The sequence below is a fragment of the Vombatus ursinus genome, unplaced genomic scaffold (assembly GCF_900497805.2).
Source record: "Vombatus ursinus unplaced genomic scaffold, bare-nosed wombat genome assembly UNPS02014830.1, whole genome shotgun sequence".
Lineage (NCBI taxonomy): Eukaryota > Metazoa > Chordata > Mammalia > Diprotodontia > Vombatidae > Vombatus > Vombatus ursinus.
Genome location: NW_020954608.1, coordinates 39344186 through 39362067, shown reverse-complemented (window position 1 = coordinate 39362067; position 17882 = coordinate 39344186). Strand labels below are relative to the sequence as shown.

The 17882-nt window shown below is 40.6% G+C and overlaps 1 protein-coding gene across 2 annotated transcripts; it reads right to left on the bottom strand.

Moving 5' to 3' along the window:
* Positions 1-12497: 12497 nt before the first annotated feature.
* On the bottom strand, positions 12498-17299 carry BHLHE41 (basic helix-loop-helix family member e41). Of its 2 annotated transcripts, XM_027838891.1 has the most exons (6): positions 17196-17299; positions 16120-16331; positions 15345-15408; positions 14936-15043; positions 14503-14614; positions 12498-14058 (listed from the first exon to the last, which is right to left on the bottom strand). In XM_027838891.1, the coding sequence occupies exons 2-6, from the start codon at positions 16290-16292 to the stop codon at positions 12887-12889; spliced, it is 1629 nt and encodes a 542-aa protein (XP_027694692.1). In that variant the 5' UTR covers positions 16293-16331; positions 17196-17299; the 3' UTR covers positions 12498-12886. The 2 variants fall into 2 exon arrangements, with proteins under 2 accessions (XP_027694692.1, XP_027694693.1); XM_027838892.1 differs by lacking the exons at positions 16120-16331; positions 17196-17299 and adding an exon at positions 15546-16095.
* Between the last annotated feature and the right edge of the window lie 583 nt (positions 17300-17882).

Genomic DNA, 17882 nt, shown 5'->3' with positions numbered 1-17882 from the left:
GATAATGCTGAGGTTACAAACCTGGAATACCAGAAGGTTGATTGTGCTTTTGGCAGAAATATGAAAGTTTGGAAATGGGAAAGTAGAGGGGGAAGATAAAGAACTCAGTTTTGGTCCTTAGGTTTGAGATGTCTCTGGGACATCCGGTAGGAAATGTCCAATAGGTAATTGGTAATAGGAGACTGTCTACTGGCTCATTCCCTACTGCCTACAAACATCTCTGCCTTGACAAACCCTCACACGATCCTTCCATCCCCATAACTCTCATCCTTCATCTTTTCTGCCCTTTGTAGCAAAACAAAAAGGCCATCTACAGTAGGAGCCTCCACTTTCTCTCCTCTCACTCTCTTCTTAAGCCCTTGAAATCTGGATTCTGACATTCCATTGAAACTTCTCTCTCCAAAGTTACTAATGTTCTCTTAGTTGCCAAATCCAACTCTTTTCTCAATTCTTATTCTCCTTGACCTCTCTGCAACTTTTGACACTGTTGATCACTATCCTCCTTGATGCTCTTTTCTAAGTTTTCAGGGCACCTGTCTCTCCTGGTTCTCCTCCTACCTATCTGACCACTCCTTCTCTGTCTCTTTTGCTGGATCCTCTTTTAGGTCATGCTCTCTAACTGTAGGTGTCCCTTTGGGTTCTGACCTGGGCCCTCTTCTTTTCTCCCTCTATGCTATTTCACTTGGTGGTTTCATTAGCTCACAAGGATTTATTTACCATCTCTATGCTGATGCTTCTCAAATCTACCTATCCTGCCCCGACCTCTTAGCTGACCTCTTGCATCTCTAACTACCTTTCAGATATCTCAAAGTGAATGTTCAGGAGGGGGAGGGGGAGAGAGAGAGAAGGGGAGAGAGAGAAAGAGAGAGAGAGAGAGAGAGAGACAGAGGGACAGGGAGAGAGAGAGGGAGAGGGAGAGGGACAGAGGGAGAGGAACAGAGAGTTGGAGAGAGACAGAGAGAGAGAGAAGGAGGGGGAGAGGCCTAGAATAGAACCTTGGGGAACACTCACAATTAATTGGCCGAAAGGATGGTGACCCATTAGAATGTAAGCTCCTTGAGGCCACTGTCTTTTGCCTCTTTTTTTATCTCTTGCACTTAACACCTAACCTGGTAGTAATAGGTGCTTAATAAATGTTGATTCATTTATTAATCCAGTAAAAGCAATTGGAGTGGTCAGATGGGTAGGAGGATATCCAGGAGAAAGTAGAGTCATGAAACTCCAGAAAAGAGAGAGTAATGAGAAAAGGGTGGTTGATTGTCTAATATAGCAGATAGATGAAGAAGGTGGACTGAGAAAACACCTAGTGCTGAATTCATTGAAAAAGGGATGGGGAATGATCTGGGGGTCAACAGTCACCATAATAACTACCTCACAGGATTGTTTGTGGGTATCAAATAATATAATATAATATATATTAAGTACTTTGTAAACCAACATAGAGCACTGTTAATGTCAGATTGTAGATCTAGTTCATCAGCCATAGGATGGAATAAAAAACTTTGTGGGACTATAATTGATATTACAACAGATTATGTTTTATAGACAAGCACTAATATAACAGCTGAGGCAAAGTGGATAGAGTGCTAAGCCTGGAGTCAGGAAGACTCATCTTCCTGAATTCAAATCCAGTCTCAGACACTTCTTAGCTGTGTGACCCTGAGCAAGTCACTTAACTCTGTCTCACTTTCCCCATCTGTAAAATGAGTTGGAGAAGGAAATGGCAAACCACTCCAGCATCTCTGCCAAGAAAACCTCAAATGGAATCACAAAGTGTTTGACAAGACTAAACAGCAACAGCATAATAGCATGTTGGTCTTCTCTGTGTGTGTGTGTGTGTGTGTATATGTATGTATGTATGTACAATTCATTGCTGAAGGTTTTCAACTTTATGGAGTTTCAAATGCCATCCAGTTTGGTCACTCCATCCTTTTCTTTTTTAAACAGATGAGGAAATAGAGTCTTAGAGAGAGAAAGATCACATTGAAAATTAGTGACAGAGTCACTATAACAATATAACATGGAAACACACACAGAGAACCTCAAAATAGGAATCACAGTGACTCTTCAGTTCAATAAATCTCTGGATACTTGGGGTTAAATAACTGAGAAAATCTTTTTCCTCCAACTCCAGAATCTAGTTCTGGGCCAAGACCTAAAAAGAGTATAGTCAGATTGGGAGAAGCATGGAAGTCTGATTCAGGCCTCGATCACTTCTCTTCTGAAGAACCCATGGAAATTTAGGATAATTTAGGGAAATATGACTAGTGTTTTAAGCCCTGGAATAGGTCTTCAGTTTTGTAATTCATTCCTAGAAACATCCCTACCTTCTAGTCATCTTCTGGAAGGCTAATGACACTATCTTCATGACCTTGAGTCAGTAACTTAATCCCTCCCAGCTTCAGTTCCTTATCTATAAAATGAAGGCATTGGGTGGCTAGATCACCTCCAAGGTCCCTTGGAGCACTAAATCTATGATCCTGTAAACTTAAATGGGGCAGCTAAGGTGGTGAAGTGGATAGAGTGCCTGGCCTGAGGTCAGGAAGACTCATCTTCCTGAGTTCAAATCTGGCCTCAGACACTAGCTGTGTGACCCTGGGCAAGTCACTTAACCCTGTTTGCCACATTCTTCATCTGTAAAATGAACTGGAGAAGGAAATGGCAAACCACTCCAGTATCTTGCCAAGAAAATTGCAAATGGGGTCACAAAGAGTCCGACATGACTGAAACAACTAAACAAGATAAACGTAGAATGTATCAGCCTTGGACTCAACCAGAATCATTTTAGTATTTATGCATAGAAATGGAATGAAAAACTGAGCCAGTATACTTTGTGATTTGTAAACCAAAGAGGATACTTAAGAATCCCTCAAATAGACAATATAATTTTATAGTGTCTGAAATTTCATTGTCTCTGGAATTCCAGGGTACATACCATCATCATTATTTACTTTTTAATGTCATACTTTCAGAAAGTCTGATTTTACAACCAATAATCATCTTTCCATCACCATCAAAGTATATGTGTACACATTCATTGAATCTACTGATAATGCATTGCCTTTACTATTACCTACCAAAGCCTCTAATATTTTCCCCTCTACTTCCCTTACCTTGAAATATGTATTTGGGGGGAGAATAGGATAGGGATATTAAGCTACTTTTTCTTTTCCAAGAAGAGGAGGCAAGAAGGAACTAATACAATTTTTTTTGCAGGGCAAAAAGTATCAATATCTTTTGTAACAGAAAACATCAACTATGTCAATTCATTCTAGGAAGAAAATAATGGCCAGATCAGGGGTTCTAGTAAACTTTAGTACCTAGCACCCCCCACGTAAAGAGGGAGAATATATTTTCCTAGGCTTCATGATGTCATTTCCACTGATTTCTTTCTTTCTTTCTTTCTTTCTTTCTTTCTTTCTTTCTTTCTTTCTTTCTTTCTTTCTTTCTTTTTGAGGCAATGGGGGTTAAGTGTCTTGCCCAGGGTCACTCTGCTAGCTGACTCCAGGCCCAGTGCTCTACCCACTGCACTACCTAGCTGCCCCCTCCACTGATTTCTTTTATGTGCATCACAACATACACATAAAATTCATTGGAATCTCAATCACATATACAATGTGGGTAGATACACAGTGTCAGGGCAGATGTGTGGAGGTAACCTGACATAATTAAAAGACTTAGAGTTATTAGCTGTGGTAGAGTCTCCAATATTTCTTAGGTGTGTGACCTCTGAGTAGTTGTATGACCATGGGCACTTCACTTAATTTCTTTAAGACTTGGCTTCCTCATCTATAAAATGGGTAGAATGATATTTGCCCTACCTACAGAGACAGCTAAGTGATTCAATGGATAGAACTCTGGGCCTGGAATCAGAAAGATGTGTTCAAATCCTGACTCAGACACTACCTGTATGACCCTGGGCAAATCACTTAACCTCTATTTGCCTTAGTTGCCTGTATTGCAAAATGGAGATAACACTTATTAGTAGGGTTGTTGTAAGGATCAAAGATAATATTTGTACAGTAATTAGCACAGTGTCTAGCACATAGTAAATGCTATGTAGAACTTCCCCTGCCCTTCCCTACCTCATAGAGTTGTAAAGGAAATGCTAAAAAATTGAAGTGACTCATTGCCATTCATCTCTTCTCCAATGGGAGAATATATATTCATTACCATCCTAACTGGCAAGAACAATGTAAAATGATGGGAGAATAAAAAAGATTTGGATTCTTTCTTTCCTATTATGTCCTTCATTTTAATAAGTCTCATAGAGTCAGTCCTGCTATAGCAAGTTTCAGAAATGTGAATTTGTTCCAACACAATGGATATATTTGGCAACACTTTGAGCATAATTTGAATTTTGAGTTTGAGGCTTCTTTCATAAGAAACAGCTTGAATGCAGAAAACTGTACCACTTTTCAATAACTCATAGACTGCAATTCTTATAATGCCCACTTCTACAAGGAAACTTGTCAAGGTCAAGGGCCATTTTTATTGCATATATTCTGGTGAAGTGTAGCTATGTTGGGGTATATGGGGTGTTCAAGGAGGAAAAGCACCTTTGGTACAAGGGCTTGCCAAGCCCTTTTCAGGGTTGCTTATCCACCTATGTTGTCTACCTGGCACTCAACTCTAGCCTGTAGCTCTAAAAAAGCTGTAATCATGTCCAGCAGCCACAGCCCGGTAAAACTGCCTTGGAAGACAAGGTAAACCAGATTAAGGGTAACTGACTCATCCGTGAGTTGGGGGGTGTCTGCCCCAAGGATGTGAAGACTCCCCAGCAGAATGGGTACAGGACAACAATTTGTTTCAATGGCCATGAAGCTGGCTGAAACTCTGTGAAGCAATTAGAACTTGGTCAGACATCAAAGATGCCCAGGTCATCTACTGCATGCTGGGCCATCACCCATTGTCTTGACTTTTATCTTGCCACTGGACTTTAGTGACTCTGGAAGAGAGTGTGAGGCTGACAACTTTGTGCAATTCTGCCTTATTTAAATCTAACTCATAAAGCAGTCAAGATATCACCTTATGATTTCATTGGTCCTCTTAGAAAATGAAGGACGAACAGCAATAGCTGTGAGCAGAGGAGGGCTGTCCTGAGCCACCCTGACACCCTTGTGACATGGCCTCCACCTGAGATCCAGATTTTCAACCTGCCCAACTTACAGGAGACTTTGCCAGCCCTGTGGGAACTAGGGTACAGGCCAAGCAACATCCTGAAGCTGCCAACACCAGCACTATTTATTGTAATATTTATGTATTGCTTAACCTTTTTATGTATCAAACTGTGCTATTGCATTTTTTTAAAGTTAGGTTATCTTTTTTTTTTAATGTTACTATTGAAGTTTTTGAGTGTTGTGTTCCTAACCCCATTTCCCCCATAAGTAACAAGGTTTTTAATGCAGTTTTATATATCTTGGTGCTTTTGGGGAACAAATATGTTGCAGTATAGAAGAACTGACTGTAGTAGTAAATTCTAGTTGGCACAAAGCCAGAGTTGAAAGCTATGACTAGTAGGCTGAATACTAGAAACAAGACTGATGATTATCCCAACATCAGTGTACTTTAGGCAGCTAGGTGGCACAGTGGATGGAGTGGTGGGACTGGAGTAAGGAAGTAAGGAAGACCTGAACTCAAATCTAGACTCAAAAAGTTATTCTGGCCTCTGTGTCTTAGCCTGTGTTTGCTTCAACTTCCTCAAATGTAAAGTGGTGGTAATAACAGCACTTATCTCCCAGGGTTGATGTGAGGATCAAATGAGATAATATTTGTAAAGCACTTAGCATAGTGTCTGGCACATAGTAGGTACTATATAAATACTAGCTATTATTAATTATATATCTTTGCAATACAGTGTTTCCTGGTGGAGTAATACTGGAAAAAAGAAGGGGTGACCCTTCATGTCAATTAAATTACTATGTCTTAGATTTATAACTCATGCAGTTAGAAAAAGGGGGATAATAGCTATTATCCTGCTACTTATGTAATATTAGGAGACCTAGAAGAAAGCCTCCAACATGCTGGGTGGACCCTTATGAATAATTTATAGGGGAACTTAGACATAGTAGCATAGGATGGGAAGTCATGGATATGTTGCAATCTGCATCGTTGGAGGTTATATAGATGAGCTAGATCATAAATGCATAAAGTACTGAGTTCAGAATCAGAATCACAAAAATCTCAGTTAGAAGGATATTCAGTTTTATCTAGTCCAATCTATATTTAACCAAGAATTCGTGATATATATGCAACAACAGTATTCAGACTTAGAAGACCTGTCGCTGTTGTTCAATTATTTTCTGTGACCCCATTTGGAGTTTTCTTAGCAAAGATACTGGAGTGATTTGCCATTTCCTTCTCCAGCTCATTTTACAGATGAGGAAGCTGAGGCAAACAGAGTTAAGTGACTTGCCCATGGTCACAGCTAGTAAACATCTGAAACTGGATTTGAACTCAGGTCTTCCTGACTCCAGGCTCACCACTCTATCCATTGTGCAGCTTGTAGCTCATTTCACTTGCAGATAGCTCTGACTCTTAGGAAGTTCTTCTTTATATCAATCCTCAATATGCCTCTTTGTAATTAAACTGGTGTCAACTGAACAACTCTAATCTCTTTCCCACGTAACATAGAGAGTTATCAGTATGCCACTGTGTTACTACTGATAGTAAGATTTCTTTATTTGTTACTTTATTTAGTGGCATAAAGCTGTGAAGTCACTTTTGTTATCATGTATTAAAATCACTTAAGGACAAGAGAAACCTGAAATACTTGAGGGACTTAAAACACCACAAGTACTATGATTTGATGACTATTTGGAAGTTAGTTATCCAGCAAACTCGATTACCTGGAAATAATCCAAAAATACCTAGAAGCACCTAAAACAGATGTAATAAAATCCATGTCTTACAACTCAGGAACTTTGCTTCTAGGAAAGTTCCACTAGCCCCTCCCTTCATGTGTATTCACCATGATTTTAGACACAATTCTAATATACTCAGAGAAGTGATTAGTTTTAGTTAGAAGATTTAGGCTATTCCTAGCTTTAACATTTAAAAGCTGTGTAGCAGTCACTTAAATTGCAAATCTTAGCATCTTCATCTATAAAAATAGGATGATACTTGTAATGCTGACTTGACAGGGTCATTGTGAGGAAATAATTTTGTAAATTGCAAAAAATTTCCATACACTGGAATTATCATCATCATCATCACCACCACCACCACCACCATCATCATTGTTACTTTGTTACTTGTGTATATTATTTCCCAGCCCATAATAGATTAGAAAAAGCAAATTAGAAAAAGGAGCTGGTATACTGACAATAGTAAGAATTCCACTCCAATATACTGAAGGAATACACAGTATATAGTTGTTATTCAGTTTGCCTCTCTTAAAACTTCAAAGTAATACCATTTAAAAATAATTGATGACTATATAGATTTGTTTGCCCAACAGATTGAGAATTTTGGTGAGATATATCTACTTGACAATTCTTTAGAATAAAATTTTAAAACACAATCTAACTTTGGGTAGCATAAATTTGGCTTTATCACTTCATACTGAGAAAGCTTCAAGAATCTTCACTTAAAGTTGTGAACTGGTCCAAGAATTCTGGAGAACAACTTAGAACTATGACCAAAGGGCTATCAAACTGTGCATACACCTTGATCCAACAAAATGCTACTGGATCTGTGTCCCAAAGAGATAAAAAAAAAAAGGAAAAGAACTTAGATGTACAAAAATACTTATAGCAGTTCTTTTTCTGGTGGCAAAGAACTGGAAAATTGAGAGGATGCCCATCAATTGGGGAATGGCTGAACAAGTTGTGATCTGTAATTGTGATGGAGTATTATTGTGCTATAAGAAATGATGAGCAGGATGGTTTTAGAAAAACCTGGGAAGACTTACGTGAACTGATGCAGAGTGAAGTGAGCAGAACCCAGAGGACATTGTTCACAGTAACAGCAATATTGTATGATAATCATTTATGGATGGCTTAGTTACTCTGATCAGGACAATGATCCAAGACAATTCCAAACTCCAGAGAAAGAACTGATGAACTCTGAGTGCAGATTAAAACATACTTTTTCACTTTTTTATGTTTCTTGATTTTTCTTGTTTTTTTTCCAACAGGGCTAATATGGAAATATTAATTGCATAATTTCACATGTATAATTGATATCATATTGCTTGCCTTCTCAATGGGTGGGAAGGAGGTAGAGAATTTGTAACTCAAAATGTAAAAAAAAAATGTTAAAAAAATTAAAGAAAAAAAAAGAGAATCACCACCTGAAAGTTAAAAGAGATTAGTCTATATGCTCCAAATCTTAAAATCTTAATTGACAATAGATTCTGAGCAAGTATACAGAGCAACACTGATGTGCAGGCCTCAAGCTTACTTTATCTAGGACTATATAAAGGTCTATGTTATACACATAAACCATGCCATATGGATTCCAATTAGCAGCAAATAATAATCTGTTGGGTATTATTAGCTACTTGATATCTTTCATGATTCCAGTTAACATAAGTATTTATTTTTTAAATATTAAATATTAAAATTAAAATTTTATTTAAATATTTTTAAATCACCTTAAGAACTTTTTTTTTAAAAGGTCACTTGTCAATAGTCCTCATGGTTTGCTGGGAGAATTAAAATATTTTCCTTAAAGACCCAACAGAATGATCTCTATTTTGGTCAATGAAGTTATTCAAGCCACTGGTGTAGCTCTCAACTCAATAGTCTTCGAGAATTTCTGTAGCCAAAATAATCATTCTGTGACTGATTTTGTGATTAAGTATACACTGGTCAACTTTAGTGATGAAGTCTTTCTGAACCTAGCTAAGCTGCTTCTCCAACATGAGACATATATTCCTGAGGTCCATGCTAAGGCCCTCTTCAGCTCTAAAATGATATTCCGTTGAATTCATTCAAAATATTAAATATCTCAGTAAGTTTTGACAGAATGCTTCCCCATTTTGCTTTTTTAGTTTTTATTTACAGTCTTTATTTTGATGGCTTCTTTATGTTTCCACATTTCTACAGTCCCATTAATGTCATAAATCAGGGCTCTACTTCTAGAAAAACTTGAAGTTTTGTGAGGCAGTCACTGCAAAGTCGGTAGGGGGAGCACTTTTTCTATAAAGCACACAAGTACTAGCCATCCTCTGAAATCTTCCTCTTCTTTAGGATGAGGTTATGAAGCACTTGATTAAAATTAAGAATTGCTATATCCCCTAAAACAATGTGGGTCCAATTATGCTCAGTCTATATTTGCAACACTATCTTATAATGTGACAAGTAGATGATGTATTTAAAATTTTTTAATAGAAATTATCTAAACCAATATATATTATTCCTATCACTCCAAATCCATGTTAAGACTATGTTATAACATATTTTTTTATTTTAAAAGAAGATCAAGGAGCTAAAATATTCTGGAATTGAAGATGGATATATAGTGCTGGGCCTAGAGTCAGGAAAACATGAGTTCAAATCTGACCTCTGACACTGTGTGACCTTGGGCAAGTCAATTAACCTCTGTTTGCCTCAGTTTCCTCCACAGTAAAAGGGAGGTAGTAATTGCACCTACTTTCCTGGGTTGTTGTGAAGATCAAATAATATTTTAAATCAAGTAGTGCAGTGCCTGGCACATGGTAGGCACTTAATAAATACTATAATCATTATTATTATTAGTCCCACATTAACAATCAACTAGCTATGTGATCTAGGGCATTTACTTTTCTGATCCTCAGTTTTCTCCTCTGTAAATTGTAAATAAGACTTACACTGCTTATTTCACAAGATTTTTGTGAGCAAATCATATACAAACTATAAAATGTTTCATCAGTATGAATTACTATCATATGCTAGGGCAGCTAGGTGACATAGTGGATGGAACACTGGGCTTGGAATCAGGAAGAGTCATCTTCATGAATTCATATTCAGCCTTAGACACTTAGTAGCTGTGTGACCACAGGCAAGTCACTTAACCCTGTTTGCGTCAGTTTCCTCATCTGTAAAATGAGCTGGAGAAACTAATGGAAACATCTGGGTTCAAGTTCTGCCTCTGATATATCCAGGCTGTGACTGTGGGTTTAACCTCTCAGTGGCTTGAGGCTCTATAAGACTTATGTCTATGAGGCTGAGGCTATATAACACATAACTCTAAAGACTGTATTATACATGAAATGCCTTCTGGCTAGGTAGAGGGAGTTTCTATGCTGGGAGTTTCTCAACACACACATACATGTTCTAAAATTCTACTTCTCTGCCTTACTGTGGTATGATTTCTCTGAGTCTTCTAAGTCTATATCGGCAGAGCAACTCTAGTAGTTCTTACTAAGCTGGAAAGTTTCAAGCATGGATCCAACCACAAAATCAGACTAGCTATACTTGGAGAGATGCCTTACCAGACAGTTGGTACCAAATGATTTCTTTTTTTGTCAAAATAACTCATAAACTATTTACTAAGTAATAAACTACATTGGTGGGTTGAGTACTTACAGTGTTGAATATAGATCTTTTGAAGCATTATGGATACAGGATGTTAGATTGGGATAGGACCTTGAGGTCACTTAGTCCAGCATCCCTTATACTACAGATGAGGAAACTGAGGCTCAGAAAGGTAAAATTACTTTCTCTACATCATACTGCAAGTGGCAAAACAAGAGCCTTAACTCAGGTCTCCTGATAACCTGTCTCACAATCTTTCTGAATTTATATGTAGTAGCAGATATTTGCATGTGTTCACATGAATGAAAAATACCAAACTCCATGAACATAGGTTGTCTATCCAGTGTCAGACATCCATATGAAAATTCAATTAATCATCCAAATATCAGGTAATTTAGCATCGTACAAAGCAACCAGGTGATTGATGAAAATTTCTACTTTTCATCCAGAAGTGTCACTATCAGGTGGACACACACCCAGAAGGTAGTTTTAATAGAATAGAAAAGGATGCTAACAAGCAAACCTGAAGCAAAGTTGTATACCTGAAAAGTCATAATGACTTTTATTTGTGTAACGATACTAGTACTAGTTGTTCAGTCCTTATGATTTATTAAGGTGGGATTTTTAATTATTAGACAACCTCATATTGCATATTAAATTTTTTATTACTTGGTAAGAATTTTAAAATCACAAAATAGTGTGGAAATATTTAAGTAATAGAATTTATGGAGTGCTGGAAAATACTGGAATATAAAGATCAATTTTTAGTATGCCACATACTAAACTGTTCTAAAACAGCTGGTTTCTTGCAGACAGTATTTATTTTTTTTAAATAATTTAAGACAGCATAAGCTTGTACCAAGCATAAGCATTGTAACAAAGTGCAACTTTTCAGCAAATCCTCCCCAAAAGATATTAACTCAAAATATCATTAGCACATATTTTCTCCCTACAAAAATAGCATGTCAGACATCATTAATAGGATGTATTAACAACTATTTACACACAGCCAACTTGTAGGCTAGTAAGATTTAACGTTGTTTAAACACAGCGTTTGAGGCAAACAGTAGCAACAGCAGCAGCAAATGCACCAAACTGACTAAAAGACTCAGATATTTTCTTCACTTATAGTCAGACTGTTGTGTCTCACCTCTTACATAACATTCAAGTGAGATTTCTCACAGTGCTACCTTGGCAACAAACTAAAAATATCTAGACAAGGTCTTGGTTTAAACCTTATTTTAAAAGCTTTCTTTGTGATCATCTAGTATCTGGTATGGTCTCCAGAAAGGGAAATCATAGTAGCTGGAGATAGAAAGGCCTCATGGGGATTTATGCCACACCTTCATAACATTTTCAGTCAACACTGACTAGTTCAAATGTCTCTACTAGCTTTTGTATTGTATACAATTTAGAATTTAGGATAAATTTTTTTTAAAGAATATTAAGTTTTTAGAATTTAGGTTTTTCTTAGTTCAGTGTACAGGCTTTTTTTTTTTAACAGCAAGATTAAAAAAAACCTCAGGAACATAATGATTTAAAACAACAACAGTGTGGGTACAAATGCACTTGCTGTAAATATATTTATATCTTGTCTAAGAGGAAATTAAGGTAAGTCAATTGATTCAAGGTCCATTTCTCAGTAAAGTGCTAACAAATTGTACTAAGGGTGCTTCTTGCTTTTTTCGACACACCTACCCCAAAGTCAAGTGCAAGTCAAGAAGTGGAAAGTAGAAACACTATATATATATACATATACATATATATGTATATATATATATTTATATAACCACTCAAAACAAAGTGCAACATTTAATTTGGAGAGAAATTGTATCTTTGCTTCTCTTAAAACAAAACTACCAAACAACAGACAATGTATGGATTCAATAAAGTTAAACATTATATACTGAATAGCAAATTAAGTCTAAAAGATCCTCATTCCCAGTTTGTGGAGAACCCACTCAGAGTAAGCAGGAGCTATCTGGGGACAGATACAGTGGGTTAATTACCGGATGCTGTAACCTGGCTCCAAGCACCTTTTTTTTTTTTTTTGAGTGTATACTCTCTGTTTCAGTTACCTCCATTACATTCCAACAGATACTACAGACGTGCCAGAAGTGAAACTTTTCAGCTATATTAGCCCTGCCTTACTCATGAACAATGTTCGACATCTTAAAACTGTCACAGTCCAAATGGGTGTAAAACTTAAATAGTTGATTTTTTAAAAGACAGTAAACAAAACAAAACAAAAATAAAAACACACCCACAGCGCAGGATCTTTACAGCAGCCTGGTTGGGGGGAGGAGGGAGGGGACTGAGGACGCACAGAAACTTGAAATTACGCAAACAAAAAAGGGTACTTTTAAGTATTACTGTTAATATTATTATGATTAACCACCCATCCTTCCTGCGAAATGGGAAAGCTTTCAAGGGTTTTCCTTTCCAGGCTGGGAGGAATCCCCCTGAGATGACGCCTCCAGGTCCGAGCTCAGTCCAGGCTCTCTGGAGGAAGCTGCGAAGGGGAGGTGCGCGAAGGGGTGAAGGGGTAGGGGAAAGTGCTGGTGGGGGGCCACAGGAGAAGCCAGCTCCGGAGGCAGGATGGTTGGAGCGGCAGCGCTCGCCTTCTCAGGTGGGGGCGAGAGCACCGAGGACAAGCAGGGGAAGGCAGCAGCGGCCGCCGCCGCAGCAGCAGCAGCCGCAGCAGCCTGGGCTGGAATGCCTGGGTAGAGCAGGGGGATGGGGGCTGCCGCAGCAGGGTACAGGTATTTTTCCAGGTTGCTCTTATCCAAGAAAGGCTGCATGTAAGCAGCTGCTGCCGAAGGGGAGATGAAGTAGAAGGGTAGGCAGAAGGGGGCCGCCGCTGCTGCCGCCGCCGGTTGCCCAAAGGGAGTCCCCCCGCCTCCTCCAAAGGCCACTAGAGAGCTCAGCAGTGCGGCGTCGGGTCTCAGCAGGGCAGCGGCCGGATTCGGCCCCAGGAGAGCTGCGGCTGCGCTGCCTCCAGGACTGCTGCTCTCGCCGCAATCCAATTTCATCCTTTTGGGCTCTGGGGAGTCTTCCCCTGGGGGCTCCTGCTTAATGGTGACACGACTTCCCCCAAGGGCATGGTATTTCTCCCGGTCAGGCCGGGCCTCGCCCTCCCCACCATAGCCGCTGTCAGTGTCCGTGTCATTCTCCCCAGCGAGTTCAGAGCTAGGTTGAGTCCTCTGAATCACAGGGACACAGTTTGTCTGGGGCTCCAGCTTCTGCACGGTGCGATCCTGAGAGGCGTTCACAGACAAGAAGGAGGAGGGGGGTGTTGCGATAGAAGAGGAGGAGGAGGAGGAGGAAGAAGTGGTGGTGGTGGTGGTGGTGGAGGAGGAGGAGGAGGAGGAAGTGTTTCCTTTGCTCACAGGGACCTGTTGAGTCAACAGCTGGGGGCTGGGTAAAAACTGAGTGGAAACGGAGTGCAAGTGGTTGATTAGCTGGGCACATCTCTGCTCCCTGGGCGTCCAGCTTTCAAACCGAGAAAGGTATTGCATGACTTCTTTGGCGCATGTTTGAAATCCCGAATGGAAAGAATCCAAGTCGGCCTGAATGGGAGATTTCATAGATCGCTCCCCTAGGATGAGGAAGAGAGGATCGGGAATGGGAGGTTGTGGGTGAGGGAAGAAAAATGGCAGAAAAGAAAAACACTAACGTTAAAGCATCTGGCTATCACGTGGGCACTGGGCATTGACTAGTGTGCTATAGGTCTGTCTTCAATAATCAATAACCTGCTAAGTTCACCAGTTGCTATGGTATTGGGAGGGGGTGTTATTGCTCTAGAATAAAGAGACAAACCAGAGTGAAGCTTTGACCACTACTTAAAATAAAAATCTGCCTCTTAGGAATTTTGAAATCTTTAATACCAGTAAACCATTACTTCTAGTGAACAAGTTACTCTTTAAAAAAAAAAAGTAAGCTTGACACCCCACAGAGGAGAAAAAAAAAACCCTTCATAATTGCACCTCTGTGGGCTAAGAGCAAATAAATTCCTGTGTTGGCATTCCTCAAACTGACTTACCATTTTGTAAAGCAATTATCTTCTGATGCTGCTGCTCTGTCAAGGCTGTCAACGCCTTCAAATGTTTCAAAGTTAATTCCAAAACTACTGCTTTCTCCAGATGCCCTAGAGTCTGCAGTGGGGCGAAGAAGAAAGGGGCTCATGGTTATTTAACAAAATACATTTGGCCCCAATAATTTTCCATTCATCACTGGAACTTAAACTCCCTTTGAAAGAAGTATTTTTAACCTGGCTTACTTATACAAGGCAGGTTAAAAATGATTGCGTGCTTTTTTGGTGAGCATACACCATTCAGCTGAGTTTGTGGTAAACTCTAACAATACAGCATAAGTTGCTGTCAGACATCAAATATTTACATTTATTCTTAAATCTGGAGGAGTTTCTTTACCAGGCTGTTATAAATCCCCTTAGTGTAGAAAGGAATTTTACTTACCGTCAATTTCAAATGTTCTGGCAATAAGTCTTTAAGCTGAGCAATGCATTCATTAATTCTGTCTCGTCTTTTCTTTTCTATCAATCTGTGTGGTAGTTTGTAGGTCTCCTTAATATATAAAAATTGAGGAAGAAAAAGAGATCAATACTATATTCAATCCACCAAGAACACATACTGTATGACAAGGCAAGATACCTCTTTCTACTGTTCTGTACTGGACTGCAATTAAAATGCAGGTATAGTGTTTAACCTTCCCTTATGCAAGTTATCCGTCAAGCTAATTAAAATTCATAGTTAGAAGAAGCCAAAAGGTTGAAGTATTGTTGCAGTTTAGCGATTTGCTTTGAAGTGAAGAACCCTAATTAACTATCCAGGCAGGTTATAAAGCTCATCAGAAACTTATTCTTACCTTGCTTTCGTCTCTCTTCATTCCCCTTTTGGGTTTACACATATACAAGGATGAATAGTCCAGTCTGCAAAACAGAAATAAGCATCAAATACCAATTCTGGCAGGATCTTTGCTCTCTCCGGCGCCTTACCACTTTCTGGAGAAGATAAGAGAAGAAAACAGAAGGCGAGACAGATATTCGTAAGGGTGCGTGCACCTTACCCTATAAAATCTCTATGTTCCATTAACTGTCTCTCTTGCAAACGAGAGATTCCTTCGTCCATGTTTGGCAACAGCTGCTGGTTTCTTTTTTGTTGCAATTTTTGGGGTTTCGTTTTCTAATTTGCGGGACGGTGCTCCTGGGAGATCTTGGGGGAAATCTGTGAGCCTCCAGCTCTCTCTCTCTCTTCCTCTCCAGTGCAGCAGTGTTTAAAGTGTGAAGCAGTTGGTCTCCCTCTAGCCTGACTCAAATCTCTCTCTCTCTCTCTCTCTCTCTCTCTCTCTCTCACTCACACACACACACACACACACACACACACTCACACACACACACTCACACACACACATACAGTGCTGGTAGTTTGCACTCGCTCTATTCAGTGTTTGGCCACAGGGCACGCGCGTCGCCAGCCAGACCAGCACCCAGCTCACGTGCGGAACGTACCATCCGCGGTCCAGACTGGGGGGAGGGGAAGGGAAGGAAGGAGGAGGAGGAAGGGCAAGAAAGATGAGGAAGGAGGGGGAAACTGTAGGGGGACGGAGGGCGAGGAGAGACTGAGCGAAGAGGCTAGAGTACCTGATTAGGGCACCAGCAAGGAAAAACAACTTTGGCCAAGCTATTCTCCTTCTAAAAGGCGGGAAGGTGAAGGCAGGAGGAGGCGGGTGGAGAGGACGAGGTGTGGGGGAGCCAGGGCTTCCTCCCGCACGGAAATACGACTCCTTGGGCCCGTCATTACGGTGCATTAACATGGCTTGGGCTATTCCACCGCCTACTCTGGTCTCCTGGATCTAAGAACGAGAATTGGCGAAGGGTAAACTTCGGTCCCGAAGGGGATTTTTGAGAATTGTTTGCTCAAAGACCAGTGGTGGGGCAGAGGAAGGGGGAGGCAAGGGGAGACCCTTTGGCTCCAGTGGGGTCTCAGCTGCCAGAGGAACCATTTGTAATCTGATCCCTTTAAAAATAAAGAATAATAATTAACATTGTAGTCACAGGGTCCGAATGTCATAATCCAAATGTCTTTCCGCAATATCGTGTCCCTATGCCACCTAAACTTCCCCTAGCACCCGAATTGCGGAGTCCCTAATCACGACAGCCAATGAGACCAGGAGATTTGAGTCCCTTTTCTGCTTTTAGTTCCCTGGAGAACACAGGGGGGAAGGGAGGGAAAACTGAAGGATGCCACCGTAGAGGGAATACACCACGGAAAAACTGCAGAATTAATAATTCTAAACTCTGCTGCCTTTCAGGGCCTGGGGTATAGTTATGCGCCTCAGCCCTTCTCCTCCCCTCTTCTCCTCATGAACACTGGAAGTGTGCACAACCCACGTTTTACAACCTCTGGCACCTAAAAAGCCTCTTTCCTTAAGCCTGTCTCAAACTGGTACAAGCACAGGGCTAGCAACGTGATCCGACCGGCTGCTGCCACATCACTGTACTGGGAGCCCGTGCTGGGCTCGCCTCCGCTGCCGCCGCCGTTTGCCGCTGCCACCGCCTCCTCTGCTGTACTCCAGAGTGGGAAGAAAAAAAAAGAAAGAAAGAAAGCCTAGAGCACCTAAGCACAAGCCCGATTACCTTTTCCCTAGAGCGATCCCCAGGAAAATGACTCACTGCTAGTGAAAGTAACCAGGGATTTGCATTTAGTTGCGCATTACCTACGCCTCCGGGTGCAGCACAGCCGATTTGGAAGGGGGCAACTAGGTAAAGGGAGGACATCTCGGAGTTGGGGGCGGGGGCTCCAAACCGAAATGCCCCCCGCTATAACTACTGAGGCCATTAACTGTATGAAAGCTAGTCAAGGATTCTTCCTGATTGCTTCCAGTGCAATGTTTACATTCTCCCCAGGGCGATCTCCTAAGAAATTAATCATTGCCTGGGAACCAGGATGAAAGCTAGCGTAGGAGCAAGCGGAAGGAGCGAGGTCTACTGCTTTTCCTACGTCCCGACCCTGCTCAGTGTATGGGTGGCAGGGACGAGATCTGGGTCGCTGGAAGCAGTGTCTGGATGGAAATCACGTGCCTGCAGCAACTTATTCTTTTTTTCACCTCAAGGAGCCGCCGCTGCCATCGAACCAGCCTGTCCTGCTACTGCAGTCACCCAACCTCAGTGAAGAAGAAACCAGCTGGCTTGAAACCAAGGTGGCAGTAGGGCTGTAGCCAAGACTCATCCTTGTTTGAGAAACTTCTTTAATGATCCAGTTAATTTGTCTTAAATGGTTTTTAATTCTGAGGTTTTATTTTTTAAAAACTATAGTTGAGAAACTGTTTTTAACCCTTTCGTTCACTGGCCATGCCTCCCCCCCCCCCCCCATCCTAGGTGGTTTGGAGATAAATTATATTTTG